The 24,378-nt window shown below is 39.4% G+C and overlaps 1 protein-coding gene across 1 annotated transcript in view; it reads left to right on the forward strand.

Annotated features, from left to right (window-relative positions):
* Positions 1-24,378, forward strand: part of ulk4 (unc-51 like kinase 4) — a 74,760-nt gene that overhangs the window by 12,650 nt on the left and 37,732 nt on the right. The window contains exons 18-22 of the mRNA XM_065957747.1: positions 2,992-3,099; positions 7,059-7,142; positions 15,771-15,932; positions 16,291-16,476; positions 18,112-18,239. Of these exons, the coding sequence (XP_065813819.1) occupies positions 2,992-3,099; positions 7,059-7,142; positions 15,771-15,932; positions 16,291-16,476; positions 18,112-18,239 (668 nt within the window). The remainder of the gene's footprint in view (positions 1-2,991; positions 3,100-7,058; positions 7,143-15,770; positions 15,933-16,290; positions 16,477-18,111; positions 18,240-24,378) is intronic.

The following is a 24,378-nucleotide window of genomic DNA, read 5'->3' on the forward strand; positions in this document are numbered from 1 at the left end:
TTCCCTTATAAAGTTTTCTGTGGCTTTACAGCGGTTTAGCCGGTAAAGCCTCTACTGTGTGGGACGTTTCATGACGTCTAATGCATTCTGAAGGCTCACAGCCATCTTTAGGAACACACATTCAGAGGGCATTAGCTCCAAGAAAGGAAGACACTATACTTGAAGAATTTGTGACTACCTCTTATAGGGAAAGGATTAGAGCTGAAGCAATCTGGTTTGGGGAAAATGTGAAAATTTGGTTTTAAAAAGAATCTAAACATGTAATACAGTTTGCATTCATTGTCTCATGGTCAAACAGAACGTATAGCAGTAGTATTTTCTCAGGAAGGTTTCTCAAAGCCTCCTTTGTTTTGTGTTTAGCATCTCTTAAATTAGTGTTTAACTGAATTACAAAATTGTTTAAAAAAAATACATAGATACATAGATTTGCTTAGAATATTTGAGCAGTGCATTTGTTGTCGTCTTATACTTTTTAATATCCAGATATCACATCTACCATGACATTTAAATCTATTTTATAAAATGATCTCGGGACTCCTTTGGAAGAAGACAATTTTTCTTCTGTCGTCTTTAGAAAATAGGTGGAGAGCTGGGTACCTGAAAATATATGTGTTACCTCTGACTGCAATTTTACCATACTGCTTTGTACACCCGTCTCTTCTCTCATCTTTGCAAAGACAAGACTTGTTTAAGCTTTGAGTCATTCTTTAAAGTAACTTTAAGACCCAGAACCTGTAGTTTGTATCCTTTCATTATTCATCCGGCTTTCCCAAGGGTTGTCATACAGTCACAACTCATGAGCACTATGTGTACGTGTCATACTAGTGTGTGTGTGTGTGTGTGTGCGTGTGTGTGCGTGTGTGTGCGTGCGTGTGCGCGTGTGTGCGCGTGTGCGTGCGTGCGTGCGTAAAGCCCTTTGTGTTGTGTTGGGACATTGTCTTATTCCCTGTGCCACTAGTGTTGTTTATGGTTAATGAAGTGCATATGTTTATGTTTACTTGTGTGCATTCATTTGCATTTCTTGATCTGAGAGAATGTTGAAGCTGGGACAATTAATATGTGTGTGTGTGTGTGTGTGTGTGTGTGTGTGTGTGTGTGTGTGTGTGTGTGTGTGTGTGTGTGTGTGTGTGTGTGTGTGTGTGTGTGTGTGTGTGTGTGTGTGTGTGTGTGTGTGTGTGTGTGTGTGTGTGTGTGTGTGTGTGTGTGGGGGGGGTCTTTTTGACTCTGGCTCAGTGCACAGGGCTTCCTTTCAGCAACCTCTGTGTATGGGAGCAGCTGCATGATCAACTCCAACAGGGAGAGGGAGAGAAGAATGCAGATTACAATTTTAGAAAGAAGCAAAAAAACTAAAAGCGATATTTACGACTCTTACATTATTTTTATGAAAAAGTACACTCAGTAAAAGGTGAATGTCAACATATTGGCCTCTTGTGTGCCTCAAAGTGTACTGACGATGCTCAGAGCTGCTCAGAGCTGCTCAGGATTCCAGTGGCTAACTGGTACCTCACCATGCTCATCTATGCCTCAGGTTACTCCATGGTTGTTGGGCAAAAATAACCATAAGGAATAAGTCCTCTTCAAAAAGGAAACTTAAGAGAAAGCATAACTAACATACTGTTACCACATCTCACTACACAATGAGAAAGAGAGAGAGAGCAGGTGAGAGAGACAGAGACAGGAGAGATATGTGATATACATACACAAAAGCAGAAAGAGTGAAGACAGGTCGAGAGAAAGGACAATAAGGGAAAGAGTGAGAACAGAGAGATGAAAAAAAAAAAGGTGATGAGGGAGAGATGGAGTAGAGAGGCAGAACTTGCATCAGATCATAGAAAGGAGAAGCTGGCAGTAATGCTAATGCCAGGAAGCAGCCAGCCAGGAAGCCTGAGTCTGCATATACTTAACTGTGTGTGTTTGTGTATATGACTGAGGTGATTATTTCTTGAAGTGTTTGCACGAGTTGTTGTACCTTTACACGGGCATAGTTTTTTAAATGCTCAGAATACACCTGTGTGTTTTAAAGTATAAAGGTGTGTACCATGTTTTTGTTTTGTGTGTGTTTGCATTATGGTGGCATTCAATTAGATTTTTGTTGTAGATGCCCATTCCATTTTTTTTCTGTTATTTCTTATTTACCTTTAAACCCTTTTTTTATCATTTGTTTTTATTTTCTCAACATCTTTTCTGCTTTGTTCAAACAAACATAGAAGAAAACATTCTGAATAAGAACCAGTCACAGACTTTGTTTCAAATATTTAAGGCTTAAACCTTAATCATGCAGTCAGACAATGGTCCTTTTGGTTAAACATGTTCTGCAACTCATTCCACTTGTAGGGAGCAAGGATGTGGAAGGCCGTCATCCCAATTTTCTTTTAATATAATAATCATAGAATAACCTTTGATTTTTACAGACAGGAAAGACCATTAAGCTTTTTCTTATGGTACACACTTGTGAGTACAATATTTTCTTCTATAATAAAAGGCAAAGCACAAACATAAACTTATTTTAATATAAGCTAGAGTGAGTGGTATGAGAGTACATTCTTTCTGGTTGACATATATTCACAACCACATATTTATAAGGATTGTTTATACGACTGTATCATAATTTGACAAAAGATGAAGTTGTCCTACTTTATGAGATTTTAACATTTCAATTGGTTAAATGTTATTGACAGCTTCTTGGAGAGCTGTTGATGAAGAGCTTGTAAATTATCTTATCATACAATTTGAGGTCAATCGAGCAGGCTAGTTTAAATTGGTTTATAGAATTTTGTGATTATATTTCATTTTAATTCAAAGATTCAAAATAAAAATAAAAAACAATATTGTCTTCCACATAGTGACAGAAAATGACCTTAGGTTTACCAACCATTTCTGGTAAAATAAAGACATCCACACCTATTAGACTCACATTTAATCGTAACATCGTACCAAACAACAGAAGTGGCTGTCTTGATGAATCCTTCTCCCTTTCTCCTCTCGTTCCAGGCTGTGTCCACATTAACAGAGCTTCTGAGAGAGAACCTGAGAAACAGTAAAGTAAAGCAGTTTCTGCTGCCACCACTGGGGGAGTTCCTTTATCTCATCACTTCTCAGGTACAGTATGCATAACTGAAGCCAGTAGCAAGGAAGAGATAGTAAGGGCTACTGCGGTTAAGTGATCCAAAATAATCATATAATTCATTCCAGACACAAAGTTTCACACTGTATATGATCTGGTTTGCATTTATTTTAAAAACAGTGATGGCAGTAGGTCTGTAGAGTATTTTCCTCCTCTCCTACAGTTTAAGTGGTAGTACAAAAGAAGGGATGGTCTGAGACATGTGATAAAGGTTTCCTATCCTAATTCTTATATTTCTGATAATTTGATTATTACAAGTCTTTGACCTCTGAATGATGTGAGACCCAAAAACGGATTCAGTATTCAGATTTGAATGGATACAAAACCAGAACTACCACTGCTATTGTTGTGAACATATGAACCAACAATCATTTCAAGGTCTCCACATTTCGTTATGTATGAATGTCCTTTAAGGTCACACAATTTTAATGAGCAATATAAAATACATATATTTTTTGTTATTTTCAAATATGTTTCAGTTATTTATTAGCTCAGTCGACTTGTTTTTATTATTCTATTTAGGGTTTTGAATTTAGCATTTTGCTTTGAAGATTGGGTTTGTGTGTTTGGATGAAGATTTCTGAAACAAAAACAAAACAGCCTCTTAAAAATGTATTGACTGCATGCTGTTCCTGTTGTATTTTTCAGCTATGAAATGTAAGGTTGTGGAGCTATTTCTTCTGGAGAAAAAGACTTATATTGGGACCTAAATGTTACTTTAAATGTACACCTACTTGTTTCTCCGGCACAATTTGTCTTTCTGTTTTACTTCTTATTAAAAAAGCACAGCCCTCCCTCTAGTGCTCCTTCAGAAGCTCAGTCGCTCAAACTTATGGACACACAATGCTAGTTTAAGGACTCTAATCAACATACTGCCGAACAGAAAACTTAGGCAGCTGTTTAATTACGTGCATAATGTGCAGACACCGTGCATCAGTCACAGTATAGAAACGTCACTCCCCCTCCTATTGGCTCGAGCTGAATCCTTAGGAGAATATCCCGCAGCGTTCTCACATCAGTTCACTAGGACTTTCTGTGGAAAAAATACTATAGGGGTCTGGCCTGAGAAACTCCGGGTGAAGTCATATACAGCTCCTCCTGGAAATATCCGGAGCTTTTCAGAAGATTTCTGCAAACTGTGAAAGCCCTAATAGACTGTTGCTCATTTTGTGTTTGCTTTGCGAAATGATGTGCAAACACCACTTAATATTAACTTTCCCATTCATTGTATTCATTTAGTACCTTACACCTCAGAACTCTTAGAAAGCCCTGAAGGGAAAGCTTTTTAAATGTGGAAGGTCATAATGAAAACAACTTTCTCTACACTAACTCTGAAGTGAGTAAAGTGGAATGACTGCTTTCTTTAGTGGTTATGAGTCAAAATGAAGAGAGAAAGATCAAATGTTTTCTTATTACTTCGGTGAGAAAGATCATACCAGAGTGAAAAGAACAAAACTGAGTGCCCTGCCATTAGGTAATGGAGTTTAAATTTACATGCTGACTAAATTGAATTGAAAGCGAATTGACCCCCAGACCTGAAAATTACAAGAGAGAGAGAGAGAGAGAGTGGAAGGGCCCTCGTTTGACTCCATTAGAAAAGGTGATCCCAATTTATTTCTGGTTAACCTCAATCTAGCCGGCCGAGTAGATTAAGTGTAAGATTTGTATTTACATGACTGATGGATAACCTTCAAAAATCAATCACCTTGCCTGATTACACGTAATACTCTCCTGAAGCCATGGAAAATCTCATCATTGCCTGGAGAAGCTCTTAATAAATTGACTTTTCAGCTCTTGCAAGAGAGAGTTCTTTTCCTCTGAGGCCAGAGAGTGCTTACCAAAAAATAACACGATAATTAACTGATTCTTTCTCCTCCCTCAGAAGTCAGGGGTAGCTAATTTAACAGCACAAGGGTCAATATTTGTCAGTAACAGTAAAACAAATACACAAAGCTTTATTAAATATTTTAAATGTCTTTCTTTCTTTAACAGTTTAGCATGCCTCTCATAACCTTTTAAAGAACCGCAGGAGTAGATTTGGTTTTAATTTTACGGAGGTTTCATGAAGACAAAGTGTAGTCTCAAACAGTAGCCTATTATACAGTTTGAAGACCATAAAGAAGTTCTGGCCTCTCCTTTCTTTCCTTACTACATAGAAATCACAGGGTATGTTTTTATTCAGAGGGCTCATCAAACTAACAGTTTGCTCTCAGGTTTATCTAAAAAGTCTGAATAATATTATAACTTTACAGGAAGCTGTAAATGAAGCACAGAAGAGCTCACTTTGCTTGTGTTGTAATGTCCCTGTTCCTGCTGTTATTTTGAGAATATATTTTGAAATGGGCTTTCACTTGTTTGTAGTCATTATAGCAGACATTCTCTGCCTCACTCTTTAATATATAGCTATATATAGCTATATATATAATCTTTACACACATTGGCTGCTATAATAAAGACATTTATATCAAATTTTCCTTCAAACTGTTTTTTCATGTAAAGAAATAGTAAGGACAAGTTTGATATTGGTAGGACTGTGAATGTCCTCCTGTTTGATGTAGTTATTTGATTGTTGCTGAGTCTTCTAAACTCCCCCCTCTGGACAGACAAGTTTACTCAAGGGTGGGTTTCCTGTTCAGTGTCTCTAGTTAGGTACATATAACTAGCACCAATACAAACACCACGGTAACACAATGCTTTATAGGACCTCTAACTATGGTTTTAAATGTTGAAATGAAAAGTGAACTGACTATTAAATATGACATAGTTGGGTACAGTGAAGATGTTTTCTAAAATAGTTGATGACTACAGAAAACATCACTACATTCCCAGAGGCATCATGCAGCTCATGTTGTTGAAACCCTTCATCCATCAACATCACTGGTAGTTAAAAATGTAATTTCAAGCAGTTCTAATGAAAAGCCTGAGCACAAAGTGTGATTTCCTTCTGTCTAAATCAGGTGGAATCACTTTGTCCGTTTAATTGCAGGAGAAACTGTTTTTCAAAATGTGGAAAAGCCATTTAAGTGTCCCCTGATAAAATCATCTGCTCTGCTGCTCTCTTCTTCTGCAGCACCAGTCAATGACAACGATTAGCTGCAGCCTCCAGAGCTGACTTTATGCTCAAGGTTAGCTGTAGCCTAGAGCCTCAAAAAGTAGCAGTAGAATTGGTTAGTGTTTCAACGAAATGAAATCAAATATTAATTGAAATAATTTGACTTTTGTGGACTGTAAGGCTGTGCTTGTGTAACAGTGTGTACTGTATCAAGTCGTAACAATAAGTTCACATGTTTATTATAATCAAAGGAGTAACTGAACTGTCAAAAATACAAGTTACTGACGCCTTTTGTAAACAACCATTTAAGTAACTTCAAATATCTGTCAATTCAAGCAATCACCTTTGTCTTTGGGAAATATTGATGGACAGTTTCAACATTTTTTAAACATTCTTGGACATTCATTCAACTTGGATTAAAAGAGAATGTGTTATCTTCTTATTGCTGAGAGATTTATTAACGAGGTGAATTTATAACAATGCTTGTTCATCTCCTTTTTGCAACCTTTGATTCCATTGAGAAGTGTGATACACATGAAATGAGAAACTCAAACTAATAAATTAAACAGAAATACTATTTAATATATATTTGAATTGATAAAACAAACAGTTGATTTTAGTTTGTTTTGAAATCATGTTCATACATCGGCATGGTAACCAAGTAATGAAGATGTCATGGCTCCTTATTGCCCTTCTCCTTCTTCACTTGGCCCTTTCTTGCCCTTTTCCTCACTGCTCCCTTCATGTATCTCCTCCACCTTATCTCTTTGCCTTCCTCTTCCTCCTGCTCTGCTCTTCATCTGCCCCTACCCCCCCAATATGTACCCCCCCCCTTTCTCTTCTCACCCCTATCTCCCTTTCTTTGCTATGTCTCTCTATCAGGAGGAGAAGAGAGGCTCCCCAGAGGGACTATGGTTCGTTCCCGCTGCCGCCTACACTGGCTTAATGAGGAGCCTGCGGGAAGGGGTGAGTGTCTCTGTGTATGTCTGCGTGTGTCTGTTTTTGTGTCTGTGCCTGTGTAGCTGTGACTAAGTCTCTCTTACTGTGTGTGCTTGCAAGTGTGTGTGTATGTGTGTGCCTGCAAGTTAGTGTGTGTATGTGTGTGTGTGTGGCAGGGGATCCCTGTGAACAGTAATGATGAGGCAGCTATGGGGGCCTAAAGCGTTGTTTTGCCAGCTGCAAGTCAAGGGCATGCAGAGCAGCCACACACATGCATGCACACACACTTTTTACCTGCATCAAACACAACCCTTTACTGCTCAGCAGCCTGACCTCAGCAGCAATTAGGACCCTCCAGACACGAGCGTACAGTAGATGGAGCACAAATACAAGCAAAAATATGAATATCGCTCTTCTTTCTGCTGGCTTTCTCACTTTGTTTGTTTCCTCTCTGTATTTATAATTAATTACACGTCCCTTATCACCAAAAATATATGACATGACCATGGAGGGTTCAAATGTGAACAAAAATGACAAACGTCATTTTTGTCAATTATCTACTGGTGATTAGAAATGGACTGGGTCTCAGTAAGATACGCTGTTTTCTCCGTTATTCACTGGAGACATTGTACCGGGCTGACATAGCAGGGTTTGAAATTGGGTCCACTTTTTGAACCAAAAATGAGCTTGTTACTGCATCCAGTTGAGCCAGTGCCCACATATCCCATGATAAACAATAATTATAGTGTTCTTTGTAGTTGCCCCTTTTTTTTAGCTGCTAAATATGCACAATTTTGGGCGGTGAGACTGAAATATAAAGTGAAGAAGAAGTGGGAGCGAAGCACATGGGTGGATGCTGTTTTGTCTCCCACAGTTAGAGGGGGTCTCACTGTGGTTCAGAATGAATATAGATGAAACTCTGGCCTGCACTTGTCAGCTAGTACCTACTGTTGCTTCATTACCACTGGGAGTGTAAGGAGGTGGGGGCAGATGAACAGAGGAGGGGTGTGTGTGACAGGAGCATGGTGAGGGGTTGTGGGGAGGAGAGGGGAGGTTGACTTATTTATCATTATTGAGCTGTGAGAGTAGGCTGACTGAAGCACACACACACACACATACACAGCCTTAGGGACCAGACACTCATTGCCAGACCCTGCCTCCCTCTCTTTCCAACTCTCCTTCTCACCCTCCTCTTTCCCTTCTCTCCCCTCTATCGCTCTCTCTTTGACTAGCTGTTTTTCCTGTGGATGAACGAGTGGATTTGCTATTTTATTACTGAGCTGTCTATATCGTCTAACTTTGTCTCATGGGCATTACACTTCCTGGAGTTAACAAAGCGGTCGCACAGCAAGCTGTACTTCCAAACCAGCCTTACGACTGTACTAGTAAAATTTAAAATATAATTTCTAATAAAGTAATTTAAAAAATGTAGCTAATATTTTTGTAGACATAAAGAAAATAAATCTTGTCCAAGCCAGTTTTAGGGCTTGGTAGCCTTTTTCACAATCCGTTTGCCATCAAATCAGTGCTATCATTGGATTTTCTGCTAGAAAAAGTTTTGAGATTGAAGTAGATGGTACAGTGTTTCTATTGAATACACTATGAATGAATGAATGAAACCTTTATTGCCCCTAGGGGAATTTGTCTTGTGTCACTTCAACTAGTAGAGGTTTTCAGCCTGCAACTTGGCTGATAATGCTGGCTAATGCTAATCTGAAGTTTATCATTCTAGTACCAAGCTTGTCTGTCACCACAACTTAAGCACTTGACCTCCAGCTAGTTACTTTATCACCAAACTCCAGCAACACCCTTTAACAAGGGTGTACAAATGAATTTCACTGTGCCACTTTTTGCTATGAGCGTGCCTTCACTCATTATACATGAACAGCTGTGATAAGCTTCTCGAAGGGCAACTAATATTCTGCTTCCAACACACCCGTTATTGAGATTTTTTCACTGGTTGACTACTCCACTTCTTCTCAAAACAAATTACACACTCTTGCATTGATACATTGTCCAAGCAGATACAGGTTCATCATGTTATTTTAGCCCATCACAGATATCTCTGTCAGTATACTAACTACTCTGTGAGACAGACAGACATTCTGTTTGACTACCTATCTGTCTATCTGTCTGAGAGTGAAAGGGGCAAAGAAATTACATCTATTGTCATAATGAGAATTATTTTGAAAATGATGTCAAATTGTATGACAAATAGCCCAAGCCTCAAGGCTGTGTGTACTGACAGTCCCATTTAGAAGTAACACCCTAATGTGTTCTGTTATACAACGCTCTATTAATGTTCATCTTTGTTTGTTTAACAAAAGCAAAACAATGTCACGATAGTGTACGTCAACAAAATTAAAGCAAGCCAAAATAAAATACTTGTCGTATATAAAGTTGACACCTAGCAAAGCAGAGCGCCTCATGTGCTTTTTTTATCACTTGAAGTACTTGTGCATGGATAAAAAGAAGACCGTACCTACTCTCCTAAATATGACGACATAAAGGGGGAAGTCCATGAAGAATTGTGCAGCATTCAACACATCTAAACATTCACCAATACTAGTGCTTATAGCCACACTTTCAGTGCAAGAATTGTAATGTTCAGAGAGTTGATGCTAACTGACACACAGGTTTAAGAGATATCAGACGTAAACTCACCAGTGATAATAGACTGTAAATATTATGGTGATGAAGGGAAAGTCTATAAATAGATTATAATCAGGGGTTAAACATGTCAAAAGAGTTTAATTCCGGATGATGTCCTGTCCAAGCCCAGCTCATCAGATGCAAAATTGTGTAAGTGTGCTTTGCACTATAATAGTATATTACTAACAACATATCATATTTGAAATTGACATTAAGAGGGAGAAGATAGTGCTTGTGATGCTCAATTCATTGTGCTACCAGCAACCATAGGCTGTTAACTTCAGTTCACTGCAACAGACACAAACACTTGTTGTACTGTTAGCTTAACCTGACAAATTGTTTATTTCTTTGATAATGAAATTATGAAAAATTAGTAGAATTTTGATCCTTTAATCTAATAAAATATCAATCTTTTCTATTCTTGGTTAATTCTTTCAGTGGCGTCTCCAATATGTAGTCATGCCTTTGTTATGTAGTGTTTTCTGGAGAGGACGATTGTCTTCCAATGTGCTATATGTAAATGCAGTGCCACACACTGTTTGTTGCATGACAGCATTGAGATAGAGCGCCAAGACCCTGTCTAATGCGCTCCAGGCAGTGTGTTTTTGATGTGTTTCCTGACCCCCTGGATCACCCCAGCCCCCTCCGCTGCTGTTGAGAGTTTTCCTGATTTACAAGTAAAGCACTAGAGAGGAATAGAGATCATTGTGCTCGACGTAGGGGTCGACTTGGGGCTGTGCAGAGCCAAAGAGTGCATGGTGGTTTTACCACTGGAGAGGGGGATAGTGGGGGATGGCAGGGAGTGACAGAGAGGAAGAGAGAGAATGATCAGTGTGCTGGGAGGGGGGAGAGAATATGGCAGGGAGTCAGATATGGAAAGAGAGAGTTGTACTTGGAGAGGGGGATTGGATGGCATGTAGTGAAAGGCAGGTTTCCAGGCCAAACTCAAGCTGCAGGAAATTATTTATGAGCCTGAACAAGATGATGCTTCTGCTGCCTATGATGAAAAATCTGTGTGTGTGTGTGTGTGTGTGTGTGTGTGTGTGTGTGTGTGTGTGTGTGTGTGTGTGTGTGTGTGTGTGTGTGTGTGTGTGTGTGTGTGTGTGTGTGTGTGTGTGTGTGAGTGTGTGAGTGTGTGAGTGTGTGTGTGAGTGGGTGTGAACAGTATTACAGTGATAGAAGCCAGGGGGCAGAAGGCAGAAATCCCCCTTTCACACACACACACACACACACACACACATTCAGGCACACGGTAGTGGTGAACCTATTAATGATTTATCACTATCTTCCACAAAGGAGAGGAGAACAGAGGGGACTCTACAAGATGGTCATGGGGTCTTACCCTTGTGTCTCTAACATACCGTGACCCCTCCATGTGCATGTAGACACAAACACATAACAAATACTCATGCCCAGTGTGCAATCCAAAATGACTGTGATTTATTAATTTTAACTTTTACCTGTACACTGCACCTCTACTTGTTGCTCTTTTCTGCTGCTTTATTCACGTGTCTCTTTCTTTATGTCCCACTGTCTGTCTGTTAACCAGTTAATTAGACAGTCCGTCTCTCTCTCTTTGAGTCTGTCTGTTAGTGGTCTTAGATGTGCTGTGTGAGGCTGATAGATGGTGTCTGTGTATCTGCCATAAGGGCTCATTCAAAACCAGGTGCACTGGCTTCTAAAGGACTTTAATTACAGAGGGAAACCACATCAGACATGTGAACACATGCATTTGTGCACACACAGGCACTCACACAAATCCTGCTTCAAGATCAAGTGATGTAGTTTTTTGTGATGTGCCTTTTTTTCTGTTTGAGACTCAGAGGCCAGGTGCAGACATGTTTGGATATAAAACTAATCTACTGATCAACACTTGAAGACAGGATTTTATTGTTCCATATCTTCACAGCCTTGTGACTCTTTCATCTGAAAGCTGAGGTTTTTCCAACTCTTTTTAGCGAGGAGCTCAGAGGGCATAAATTTGATCTGTCAGCCTTCTCCTAAAGAAAAAAGAAGATTTTCAATTTTTTTCCACTTTGTCCTGTTGACGCTTGAGAAAACAAATTAAGAAAATCCTGTTAAAACTGGAAAACATCAGTAGGATGAAATCAAGAAAACTAGGTGCTGTTTTTTTCCCACAGCAAATACCAATTTAGAATCCAGATTATCAAAACAAGGTTTTTGGTCTTAAGGTTCCTACCCAGAAGCATGAAGTAAGGATGTATGAGAGAGGGTATATCATTTAATTAGATCTACAAAAATCTAGAAGGCTAAACCTTTCGCTCAAAATCTACCAGATGTTAGTCCCTGAATCCTTGGATTCATAATTATGTCTTAATTTGGTCTAATTGGTTGACCAACTCTCAGCTCCCAAACATTATTGTATTGTGATAATGTTTTTTTTTTAAACTTATATTCTTAGTTTTTAATTGTGTCATGTTAAGTTACATATCTTTGATCATTTACTTTTAGATCTGAACATTTTTTTGTGTGTTAAGATAAAACAGTTTTGGATTTTATTTTAGCATAATTATCCTATCCTATATATTTGGTTTATCATTTCAAAATGAAAGGTTGAAGTGCAACACAGATTATAATATAGTAATTGTGTTTCTTGGATGAACTTTCTTTTTCTCATATTGGCTGAAATTGTAAGAAGAGCATACTTTTTCCTATCCCTGACGCCTCCATTTTTCTGTTATCGTCACAATGATTGACTCTATATCCTGAGCTACTTGTTTCTCACTACATGTAAGGAAATCTCCCTCACCCATCTCTCTCTCTCTCTCTCTCTCTCTCTCTCTCTCTCTCTCTCTCTCTCTCTCTCTGTCTTTCTTTAATTCTTGCCCTCTTTTGCTTTCTCTGTGTAGTCCCTGGCAGGGCTACAGTCTATTAAACACACAGACAGTGGGTGCTCCCCCGTGGGCTCATTAGTGAGCTGGCCCACACAGCATGGGGAATGCTGGAACAGACCACTCTACTGATTCCCAGAGGGGTGCCGGAGGATTCATTACGTTGTCTTGCTACGTTGTCCCTTGGTGTTGAATGCACAATAAGATGTCTTATATTGGATTAATAGATAAGCTATTCAAGCAGTTAGGATTTGAATGCCCATATGGCATTGAATATAAAGTGTGCTTGATTTTAAAATAAAATGTTAAATAGCCAGGAATCATACAAAGCCTGGCCATTGATGCATTGTAAAATGTCAGAGATAAAGTACATTAATGTTTTAATTAGAGAATCGAGATTTTCTCAATTCATAGGTTTGCTTTGGTTTTGACATACTAAGATGTTTGTTAGAACAGTAGGGACATTATGCTGTTAGTACACTGGGAGCATTTTAAGATAGATAGGATCTCTGTAAATTCTATAGTGATATATATATATATATATATATATATATACAGTACTGTGCAAAAGTTTTAGGCAGGTGTGAAAAAATGCTGTAAACTAAGAATGCTTTCAAAAATATAAATAATGATTGTTTATTTTTATCAATTTACAAAATGCAAAGTGAGCGAGGAGGCTTAAAACTGGGTGAGGAACAGCCAAACTCTGCTACCAAGGTGAGGTTGTGGAAGACAGTTTCATGTCAGGTCATACACTATGGCAAGACTGAGCACAGCAACAAGACACAAGGTAGTTATACTGCATCAGCAAGGTCTCTCCCAGACAAATATTTCAAAGCAGACTGGTGTTTCAGGATGTGCTGTTCAAGCTCTTTTGAAAAAGCACAAAGAAACGGGCAGCGTTGAGGATCGTAGACGCAGTGGTCGGCCAAGGAAACTTTGTGCAGCAGATGAAAAACACATCAAGCTTATTTCCCTTCGAAATCGGAAGGTGTCCAGCAGTGCCATCAGCTCTGAACTGGCAGAAACCAGTGGGACCCAGGCACACCCATCTACTGTCCGGAGAAGTCTAGCCAGAAGTGGTCTTCATGGAAGAGTTGCCGCCAAAAAGCCATACCTCCGACATGGAAACAAGGCCAAGCGACTCAACTATGCACAAAAACATAAGAACTGGGGTGCAGAAAAATGGCAGCAGGTGCTCTGGACCCACAGAGCCCTGATTTCAACATCATCGAGTGTGTCTGGGATTACATGAAGAGACAGAAGGATTTGAGGAAGCCTACATCCACAGAAGATCTGTGGTTAGTTCTCCAAAATGTTTGGAACAACCTACCAGCCAAGTTCCTTCAAAAATGGTGTGCAAGTGTACCTAGAAGAATTGATGCTGTCTTGAAGGCAAAGGGTGGTCACACCAAATATTGATTTGATTTAGATTTATCTTCTGTTCATTCACTGCATTTTGTAAATTGATGAAAATAAACTATTAACACTTCCATTTTTTAAAGCATTATTAGTTTACAGCATTTTTTCATACCTGCCTAAAACTTTTTCACAGTACTGTGTGTGTGTGTGTGTGTGTGTGTGTGTGTGTGTGTGTGTGTGTGTGTGTGTGTGTGTGTGTGTGTGTGTGTGTGTGTGTGTGTGTGTGTGTGTGTGTGTGTGTGTGTGTGTATATATATATATCCAGTAACATAATCTACATCTACTGTTAGGATACTGCAATAGTGTTGGAGACCTTGAGGAGCAGGATCATATGGCACTTCAGAATCGATCTATATTTAGTTTAAACTGTACTTTTTACTGTGCCCACAAATGAACAGAAGAAAACCTTATCACCTAAAACTTTCTAAACATCTTGGTCCATTATCAATGACATGTGACAAACAATAGTTAAGTAAGTGAATCATTTTATTTCATGTTGACTGCACCACCTCTAGAATGAGCATTATAAATGGTCTCTGAAAAATTAATGTTTCAGCTGTTACTATGAACCGTCACCACAAAATACAGTTAACTCCATCTATGAAAGTCTCCATTGTATCTTGTATCAGGGGATAGTAGAGTCTGCGTGATGTAACACAGTGAAACACAATAATAACCTGACAGAGGCAATCACTTCTCTTCTACTTCCTGTCTTTCTCCACAATGACTTTCCTAGAAAAAACTCATTTCCTCAGCCGCAGAGATTTCATTAGCCAGGCCCTATTGTCTGAACTAAATAACTATTCACTCTGGCAAAGGTGTGGGTACATACAGTATACACACAAACACTTGCACACAAGCACACACATACAGGCTTACCCTCTCTCTCATTTTGTATTGAGGGGATGTTGAGAGCTGATCTAATTGTCAGGTTGTGATTGTGTTGGCTCTTTGTTCATTTCTGCCTTGTGGTTTGTGACATTTTCAGTAATCGAGTTCTAAGTGTGAAACTTGACAATGAACCAGGAAATGTGTTGCACAAAATAGCATTATATTTTATATAGAGCACTTTGATATGTTTTACTTTAAGGATGCATGTGCACATACACACTCAAGTACAACATCTAATGTTTGCTATATTTGTGCACATAAAAAAGATATCCAACCCTTGGTGGTTTTAATGTTACTTATTTGTACTGGTCCTGTGGATTAGTATAAGAGGCTTTTCAGCAAATACTGTAGAAAGACCTTGTAGTCCTGTGGTCTGTGTGATCTATTTGCATGGTTATTACAATGAAGGTCCTTTGGGTCAATGTCTAGGTGTTGGCATTAAGGATTTAAAGCTGGCAGGTTTTTCACACTTCCATGGTCTACAATAATCCTAAAGGACAATTCTTCAATGAACACTTGCCTAAGGTCTCAGAGGAACAGGATAATCACATGTCGCATCATTTGAACATATCCTATGCAAATAATTTTATGTTGTGAAATGTAATGTTTTTATTTGTTGGGTTGTACCAATTTTTACTTTTTAACCGGTGAACTCCTCAATTTTTGTAACACTTGTTTCTTATTTTTCAGTGGAGAGAAATCTTGGCTTTTGAAAAGTTTTATGACTCGTTTTCAATATCAACTAAAATCAACCATAGTTAAAAATTCAAAATGTTTTCACCTGGTTGGTTATTTTCTAAATGGATCTGTTCTAAAGTGTTGAGTGTGTGTCTTACAGGATGACTCCATAGTTCATCACATGGCTGCTAAAGCCATAGAGAACATCTCCGCCTCCATCTCTGGCCCCTCCCACCCCCTGGTTACCCCAGAGATAGGCTCCGCCCTCTGGTACCTGTTTACTCACTCCACTGTGGAGGCTGTCAGAGTCACTGCCATTTCTGTAAGTTAGCATGCATGCAGACACACGTTCACACACAGTCATGTGTACAAGTAAATCATGTGCATACCATCTCAATGTGGTCTAAAAAGCCAAACAGATATCTAGCATGCTTAGGCTGGCAAAACTATGGTGGTTAACTGTAGAACATATTATTATATAATAGCTATATAAGCTACGTGTACATTTTTTTGAAAGAACCCCAAATTTATTGTCATCTATGGTTTGAATTTACAAATGCATTAGTAGATCATTTGTAACTCCATGATATATTCCCTAGGACAGTCACTTTCTCCTTTTGTTAAGGCACTAATTTAAAATCAAGGGCAAATGCAACATATTTTTCTGTTTATGTCTCCAGTCTCTTTCTAGGCTAACCCGGGTGGTCCCAGCAGTCTTCTTGGCAGTGATTGACACATGTGGCCCTGCAGCTATTTTGGAGGGTGTAGGTGGAGCAGGGGCCAGGGTGCAGCAACATCTTCTCACTGCTATGGCTAGTGCCCTCCTAACCTCACGCATCCATACGCACCGTGTCACACAGAGCAAGGTAAGTGTATAGTGATGTGCAAAAGAATTTCATATTATCTTGAAAAATGTTAACACAAAAATATACAGAATTCATATTGCACCAGGAAAAAAACATTGTTGAAATGTTATATTTTATTCAAATTGCAACAGAGCAATTCCACTGAAGGTCTGGGTGTTTATATAAACACTGGGAAGAGATGAATTTTGGAGAGTTTGATTAGTAAAATCCACTTATGGTGAGGTTTATACACAGTCACCAAGAGATGAATACACAATGACATGAAGAACAAGTGAAACTAGCTCTATTTTCTTAAAAAAACGTTATTTTGTGCTTCCTCTCTCTTTGTGTCTCTCACGTTTTTTCTCTCTTTCGCTCTTTCTTTCTTCCATACAGTTCATGAACTAATGCTGAACTGTGCATGAACTAATTTGTCAGGAATTATTACTTAATTTTTCATAAGACATTGAGTGTGCATGCAACGTGCTAATCTTGGTAATGCAGAGGAGGCTAAAATTGATTTGAAGGTTTTTAAGTTGGAGCCTGGCATTGGTAATTGACTCTGAACTGAATTTATTTGCATTGAGCATTTCCAATTTAACAGCAGAATACAAACTTAGTACTTCAACTCTGTTCTAATTATACACTGATATGCATTCACCTCCCTCCTCCCCCCCCCCACACTCTCTCCCCTGGCACAAAGACAGACAGTCCAAGAGTTTGTTTGCACAGAACTCTGTCTGTTTGTGTGTATGTGTGTGTGTATGTTTGTGCGCATGCATCTGAGAGTGAGTGTGTGTGTGCATGAAAATACGCTAATTTGTAGAGTGTGTCAGTATCTGGGCTAATTGGCTGAATGAATGTGCTGCAGCCTTCTACTTTCAGCAAAGCATTATGGGTAGTGGGGAGGGACTTATCAGCTAGACACACACTACTGGGCTTTGAAATTAATTAACTTTCTCTGTCTCCCCATACACACTCAAGCATGCACATTATTTCACATTAAGTCACACACACACACAGCCAGCGTGTGTATGGTGTTGGTGATAATGATAATGGTAATGAATGTTGGCCAGTCATAATTTTTCCAAACCGTTGCTTCTGCTGAGTTTATACTGAGTGAATGAACTGTATGTCTAAAGTAGCTGTGGGCATACAAGTTTGTTTTGGGTGTGTGTGTGTGTGTGTGTGTGTGTGTGTGTGTGTGTGTGTGTGTGTGTGTGTGTGTGTGTGTGTGTGTGTGTGTGTGTGTGTGTGTGTGTGTGTGTGTGTGTGTGTGTGTGTTATGTGATAATGTGAAGTCTGAGCTGATTAACTTTAAGCCAGTTTGTTGTCGCAGTGACAGAAAATTATTTTTTTTCCTGGACACCTTAGGCCATATGTTAAACTGAATAATTTCATATTCATTTGAATACATTACATGGATATACTGCTGTAATATCTTTTGATGAGATAAACTTTGAACATAGCGCTGTATGTGGTAGACAAACATTTTCTCTCTTCGTGCTACTTATCAAGCTGCTACTTAGTAGTGGTAAAGTCTGTTCCACATAGCTGGCTTGTATTTAAATCGTGAAACATTCTTTACAACAGCAGACACACTCACACCCAGTGAGGATCTTTTACTTTATTCATGTGTGTCTTTGTGTCTTGTAGGAGTTGTTGTTGAAGGTGCTACGCTGTCTAGAGAGTCCATCGACGATAACGAGAGCCAAAACACTCCTCCTGCTACTGCTACTAATAAAGGACAACACACACATACTGCAGTACTGCTGTCAACACAGGTAAATACTCATTCACACCAACACACACAGGGTGTACACAGGGCTGCACATGCACTCACACACACAGACAAGGGGTGCGTTCGAATTGTCCCTCCTATCTCCTTTCACTATCCACTTTACCTTAACCCCGGGGAAACGTCATGAGGTTAAGGAAAGATGTTAGGAGAATTCATAAAGGACTTAGGGAAAGGCGATCTCGTTGCTCTGACAATCCGACCACATTTCCACTAGGCCACGTCATTAAATGCGACGGGCTGGCGGAGGTTAATGACGTGGGTCTGCCGTGTTGAAACTACAATGTTCAGAAAATGGACTACAAAAAACGCATCTAAAAAACTTTCCCCTGTGCTTTCTTACCAGTGAAATAATCCTAATTACCACAAGGATTGAAATAAAAGCAATATAGACTACCAGGCTACAAGTAAGAAAAGTGAAACCATCACCTTCCTGTCCACTCAGAAATCAACATCAAAATAAATATGATTGTATGAAATTAATTGTTACATTTATGCAAGACAAGAATGTACAACTGAAGAAATGCACAAAACATTCTGAATTGAATGAAATATGTTGAATAAAACATCATCTGGCTCAAAATGTCTCTGATCCCTTTTTACCTGAAAGACAGGGTGATGTTTTCTATGGTGATTATAATCTGATTATATGGCTTTGCATAATATCTCAAGAACCTTAATCAAGGCAAGGGTTTCAGCATCTGTGACTGAAGGAAAGTTTAACGTTATTTATGATATTGCTTACAGCGGCCAAAACACTCAAAGTGGATAAACAACGAATGCAAACTGAGCATAGGCTGCAATAAAAGTTAAACTCACTTTGATCATTTCACGACATCAGCATAACGTTCATAGTTCGCCGACGGGTTAAAGATAGTTGAAAGTTGTTCAAGGCATATTATTGCAATGGTAACTTTCATGATCTCCCTTTTCGGTCATCGTTAATGTTCGTGAAAGGTTGGATGCGCGAGTCGCTTTAAATGTTGCGGCCGCAAGGAATTGTGGGGCGTCATATCTCATTTCCTTTGGTAAAGGATGGTCCAGTGTATCCTATGCTAAAGGAGGTTATAAAGGAAGCACTGACCCACCTTTCCTTAACTTTTAGAGAATTCGAACGGCTCTGATCATGGCCGCCGCTTAAATGCTTCCGGGGTTAAGGTAAAGTGGATAGTGAAAGGAGATAGGAGGGACAATTCGAACTCACCCAAGGCCTCTCTCTCACTGACATCTTCTTTTATCATCCTGTAAGACATAATATGCAAGATGTCACCCAGCCAGCACTAGAAAGTTGGCCACATTTAGTAACTTCCTTGTCTGAATGTGGATACATGGAAATTGACCATCTCTTAGGTCCAGTGGTCATTTTGTCACCATGTTTTCTTTGGAGGAAGCTTCAAGTCTCAAGTGTTATATCAGTTTGTTAATTAAAGAGCTTAGTATGTGACAGTGCATTAATTTGCTCAATCAAATGTAATACTCCAATACTGTGATAAAATACTGTTACTGGAAAAAACAAAAAAAAGTACAGTGATATTGATCTGAGGTCATATGGTACCTGATGAGGTCGTCCATCTCTACTTATAACTCTACTCAGTCTGTTGGGTTGCGGGCGAATTAGTTTCTGTTGATTCTCGTGTTCTCCTACCCTGTTACACCAAACCATCAAGGATGCTGTAGTGTGTGTGGGTGGAATAAAACAAAATATGTATGTAACTACAGTTCTATGAATCCTGGTCTAGCTATACCAACAAAGTCACGTGTGATCCCTGATGACCCAGACTGGACTATATCTTCCGGTGTCATCAGAGGATCCGTTCCACAATCTTCTTGCGAGACGCGACGATTACGAGTGACCAGAAGCTCTGGCGATCATCCAGGATTCATAGAACCGTAGTTACATGCGTAACTTATGTTCTATTTCATCCTTCCTGACACCCCTCTCAGGGCTGCCTGATATGCCTGGTTGATCACATCCACAATCCAGTAGGACAACCGCTGCTTGAAGAGAGCACAACCTCTCTTAGGACCACCATGACAGACAAATAATTGGTCTGTTGGTCTGAGGGTCGAACCTTCCACCAACAGTAATGGCTGATCATGGTTTGACCTTGACAGAACCTTAGGCACAAATGGGGTCTTTGGCCACAATGTGACCTATGAGTCATCTGGGCTCCACTTCAGACATGGAGGATCTACAGATCTTCCATACAGCTCCCCCACTAGCTTCGCTGTAGTAATGGCGAGGAGGAAGCTGGTGCTCAATTGGTTTGTGGTGGAAGAAGTCTCATAGTTCCCCTTCCAAAAGAGGGAAACCAACATGTGGCACCCAACAGTGCTGTTTTCTACCCAAACTTGTCCAGAGGAAATGGCAGCTACATAAACCCTCAGGGTAGAGAGGGAACGGCCAGAATCTAAGAGGGATTGCAAGAACTCGAAGATGGATGGCACATAGCAGTGCTCAGTGTCCACATTCCTGGCTAAACACCAGGCCGAAAAGCTGACACCTGTTCTCATACTGAATGCGGGTGGATGGCGCCCTGGCGTTTGACACATTCCTGCAAACAGATCAAGCAATCTATCAGCAGTGGAATCGGGCCCTGCAGTCGCCCATCTGGGACAGGAAGTCAGTCCTGTCTGGGAGGCGGCATTGCTGTGACAAAGTCGGCACAGCAGTGGAAACCACGTCCTCCCCGGCCAAAAGGGGGCCACCAGGAGCAGCCTGGTGTACTAGTTTTTGATACCCATCCCTAGCTGAAAAAGTTGATGGCATGGTACAACATCTGTCCGTTTCAGAGCTTTTCATTTTTACAAGGTAGATTGTTGCTCGCTCCAATACTTCATTGCACAGTATTCAATTAAACCTGAAAACACTGTTTAAATGTAAAAATGATTTGTGCCTTACAGTTTCAGGTTGTTTCTGAGTTACAGGAAATACACAGGTGCCCTCTATACTGTACTTCCACCTAGCGGCTAATCATATCTGAGCTTGCTTATACTATCCCGAAGCTCTGTTTACTCCTGTTCACACTAAAATGCAAGACTGGTTTGTTAAGATGTATAAACACTGGAGAGGATTTTGGAAAAGCTCTTATTTTAGGTTTGCAAAATCAGCATCTTGATTTTCACATGTAACTGACATAGTATCCAAATGTTGTACAGTAAACCAAAACATTTGGCCAAACTTGTCTTTGTAGTCTTTGTAGGGTGTTTCAAAGCATATATTTCACATTCTTTTATAGCACTCAGAGACCGTTTCCCTTTCAACTCATTAGCTGTTATTTAAAGCTGACTCTTGAAGGGAGACTTCCTTCACAAAAATGCTGCACTGAAGGCACTTGTACTCTGTATAACCTTTGTGTTAACTAGCACAGCAGCCCAGGGAATGATAATATAAACGTATGCACCCTGGACATTTAGTTCAGATTATGCTGCTCTATGTTGTAACTTTACTGGAACTTCAAGTGGTTCATTAGCTGGTTGTCCTGAGTTTCACCCCAGACAAACTTGAATTGCATCTGTGAATGTGCATAGCCCACATGCTCAGTTGCATATGCATGATGTATATACATATGAACACAACCAGTTCCCCTGGTAATTTATAGCCAGTTGGTAATTCAGTTGAAAAAGATGCCCTAGATTACTGACATATGGATCCAAACGCTGTTCATTTCACTCTATCTCTCACTGTTTCTCCCTCTCATTCTCTCTCTCTCAGTCTGAGCACTGTTTATTTTATATCGTTGTTAGGCATTATACATGTGAGCTGCCACATTACATTTTTAATAAAAGAGTAAGGACAAGTAAATTACATACAGACTAAGTGACACAACCAAACACCTGCAATTTGTTTCAACATTTTATCTACCAAAAAAATAAAGTGCTAGCCTGAAGATATGTCTTTATGACCTGTTATGGACAGAAGCAGAAAAACTTTAATTGACATCTGCTGGGAGCTCTTATGGCAACAGAAATAATTTCACATTTTGCCAAGATTTTTATTTTGATGAACATGATTAAATTAGCTGTGTTCTTGATTTAACCTACATTAGTAATACATAACAGTAATAAGGTTATACTGAATATCTGAAAGTATCTTTATAGATTTCATTTTGCATTATAAATTGATAAACTCGTATATCTTACAATTCCATGCACAAAGGAGATAAAGAGGGGTTTGCTGTAAATAATTTAAACAAATTGGTTATTCATTTTTTCAGGAAATCTTATAAAAATAAAATAAAAAAAGTTATTTTTTTATATTTTATGTGGCATTTTTTCCCTCATTGGATAGGATGGTTTAGAGAGCCAGGAAATATTTGGAGGAGAGAGTGGGAGATGACATTAATCAAACAGTAGCCCTTTTTTCAGGCCGCCATCACGTCTCTGTACATTCATATTGATTGAAGGCAAAATGTCACGTCCTGCATCTCCCTCTATCCCATTTTTCAAGCCCTGCACAGTTTGGCAGATGGCTGTTCATCATGAGTCTGATTTTGCCTAAGATTTCTGCCTCTAGAGGGAAGTTTTTTCCTTCCACTGTAACTACTCCTGATGGATTAATGTAGAGTCTTTGTAGATAACAATGAGTAAGCTCTTTTAGCTGCTTTTTGTAAAGTCTCTTGAGATAGAATTGATAATGAATTGACGCTATACAAATAAATATTGATAGATTGAAATATCGCGGCTTGAAACGGCAGTCTGTATAGGGTTGTGGTCAGGGTCAGGAGCGGAAACTGCGACTAATGAGGTTGGGGCGCCTGCTGTACCACCTGAGCTACAGTGAGCAAAAAATCATTTGAATCTAAAAGTTTTTAATAAGCATTAAGTACTGTGTGTCTGTCATATACTGGTGAATGTCTGCATCACTTTCTTCTGCATTATCTGCCTAAAAACAAAACCATGAAGAACTACTACTGAAGTGAAACCCTGTGTCATTCTTGATGATCTCGTGTTATACTGTATTTGTGTTCTAATATTTAGATATAAGAATTACTCCATTCCTGAAAGTCTCAAAACATCCTCATTTTTTACATGAAACTAAAACAGATACAAGTTATTTTTGCTTCTCTTTTTCTTTGCCTATCCATCTCTGTCTCTATTTACACACACACACTCTGTTCTCAGACTTGCTCTCCCTCTTTTCACTGTGTTAGAGCTGTCAGAGATGACCTGCCTGTCTCTCTCCCACCGAGCACTCGGCATGATTCAACCACACACACACACACACACACACAGACAGAAACACGTCTTTCCCTCAGTCCTGCTCTCACCTAGGCACGTTGTGTTTAATTAGCTCCTCAGTGGCATGAAAATATGTGTGTTAGCGGGTGTGTGTTTTTGTCAGTATAGGGGATAACTTTCACGGGCCTCAGTGAGGAAGTGTTAAAATTGCCATTGGGAGTGGAGTGTGATGGCTTTCAACATACGCAGACACACGCAGAGCTGGCCACTTGTAGGTCAGTTGTGTGTGAGTGCTTTGTGAGTGTCCCACTGTGAGTGACAGAGAGGTGGCAAGTTTGTCTCTCTTTATTTAGCAATCAGGAACAAAATAGCTGCAAGACTAACAGAAGAACACACAGGCAGAAGTCTAGCAAGAAGACAAATGAGCAGACAGACAGAGCGAAAGGCAGGCAAAGAAAGACATAAATGTTTAAAAAAAGATATACTTATAGGCATTTTGTATTGGAAAAACATTGCTTTGTTTCCAGGGCTAGTGAAGTCAAAAGACAATGTTGACTTTGTTTTGTTGAAAACTGTTTTATGTTTAAAGCAAATGAAAGGGTCACTCCAACAACCCATTCATTTCTAAAACATACTACCTTGTCTTGATTGATAGGGTCAAAAACATACACCGGTTTATTATTGCTTTTCAAAGTCTATTGATGTTAAAGTTTCATTTACATAAGACATTGTGTACAGAATGATTCAAGCAATAAACACTGTAAGAGCTCATGGGATAATAATAATGTCTGGCAGTTGGTGGGATTGAAAGCTGGTCCATTGGTCAACCTCTCTGGTCTCTGTATTCTTATTTTCTTGTGTTCGTAAATTGAAAGCGCCCACCTAAAATACAAGGTTGTGGAGATGCCTATGGGAGGGCCAAAGATGGCACCAGCGGAGCACCG

This window comes from Labrus bergylta, chromosome 8 (genome assembly GCF_963930695.1).
Source record: "Labrus bergylta chromosome 8, fLabBer1.1, whole genome shotgun sequence".
Classification (NCBI taxonomy): Eukaryota; Metazoa; Chordata; class Actinopteri; order Labriformes; family Labridae; genus Labrus; species Labrus bergylta.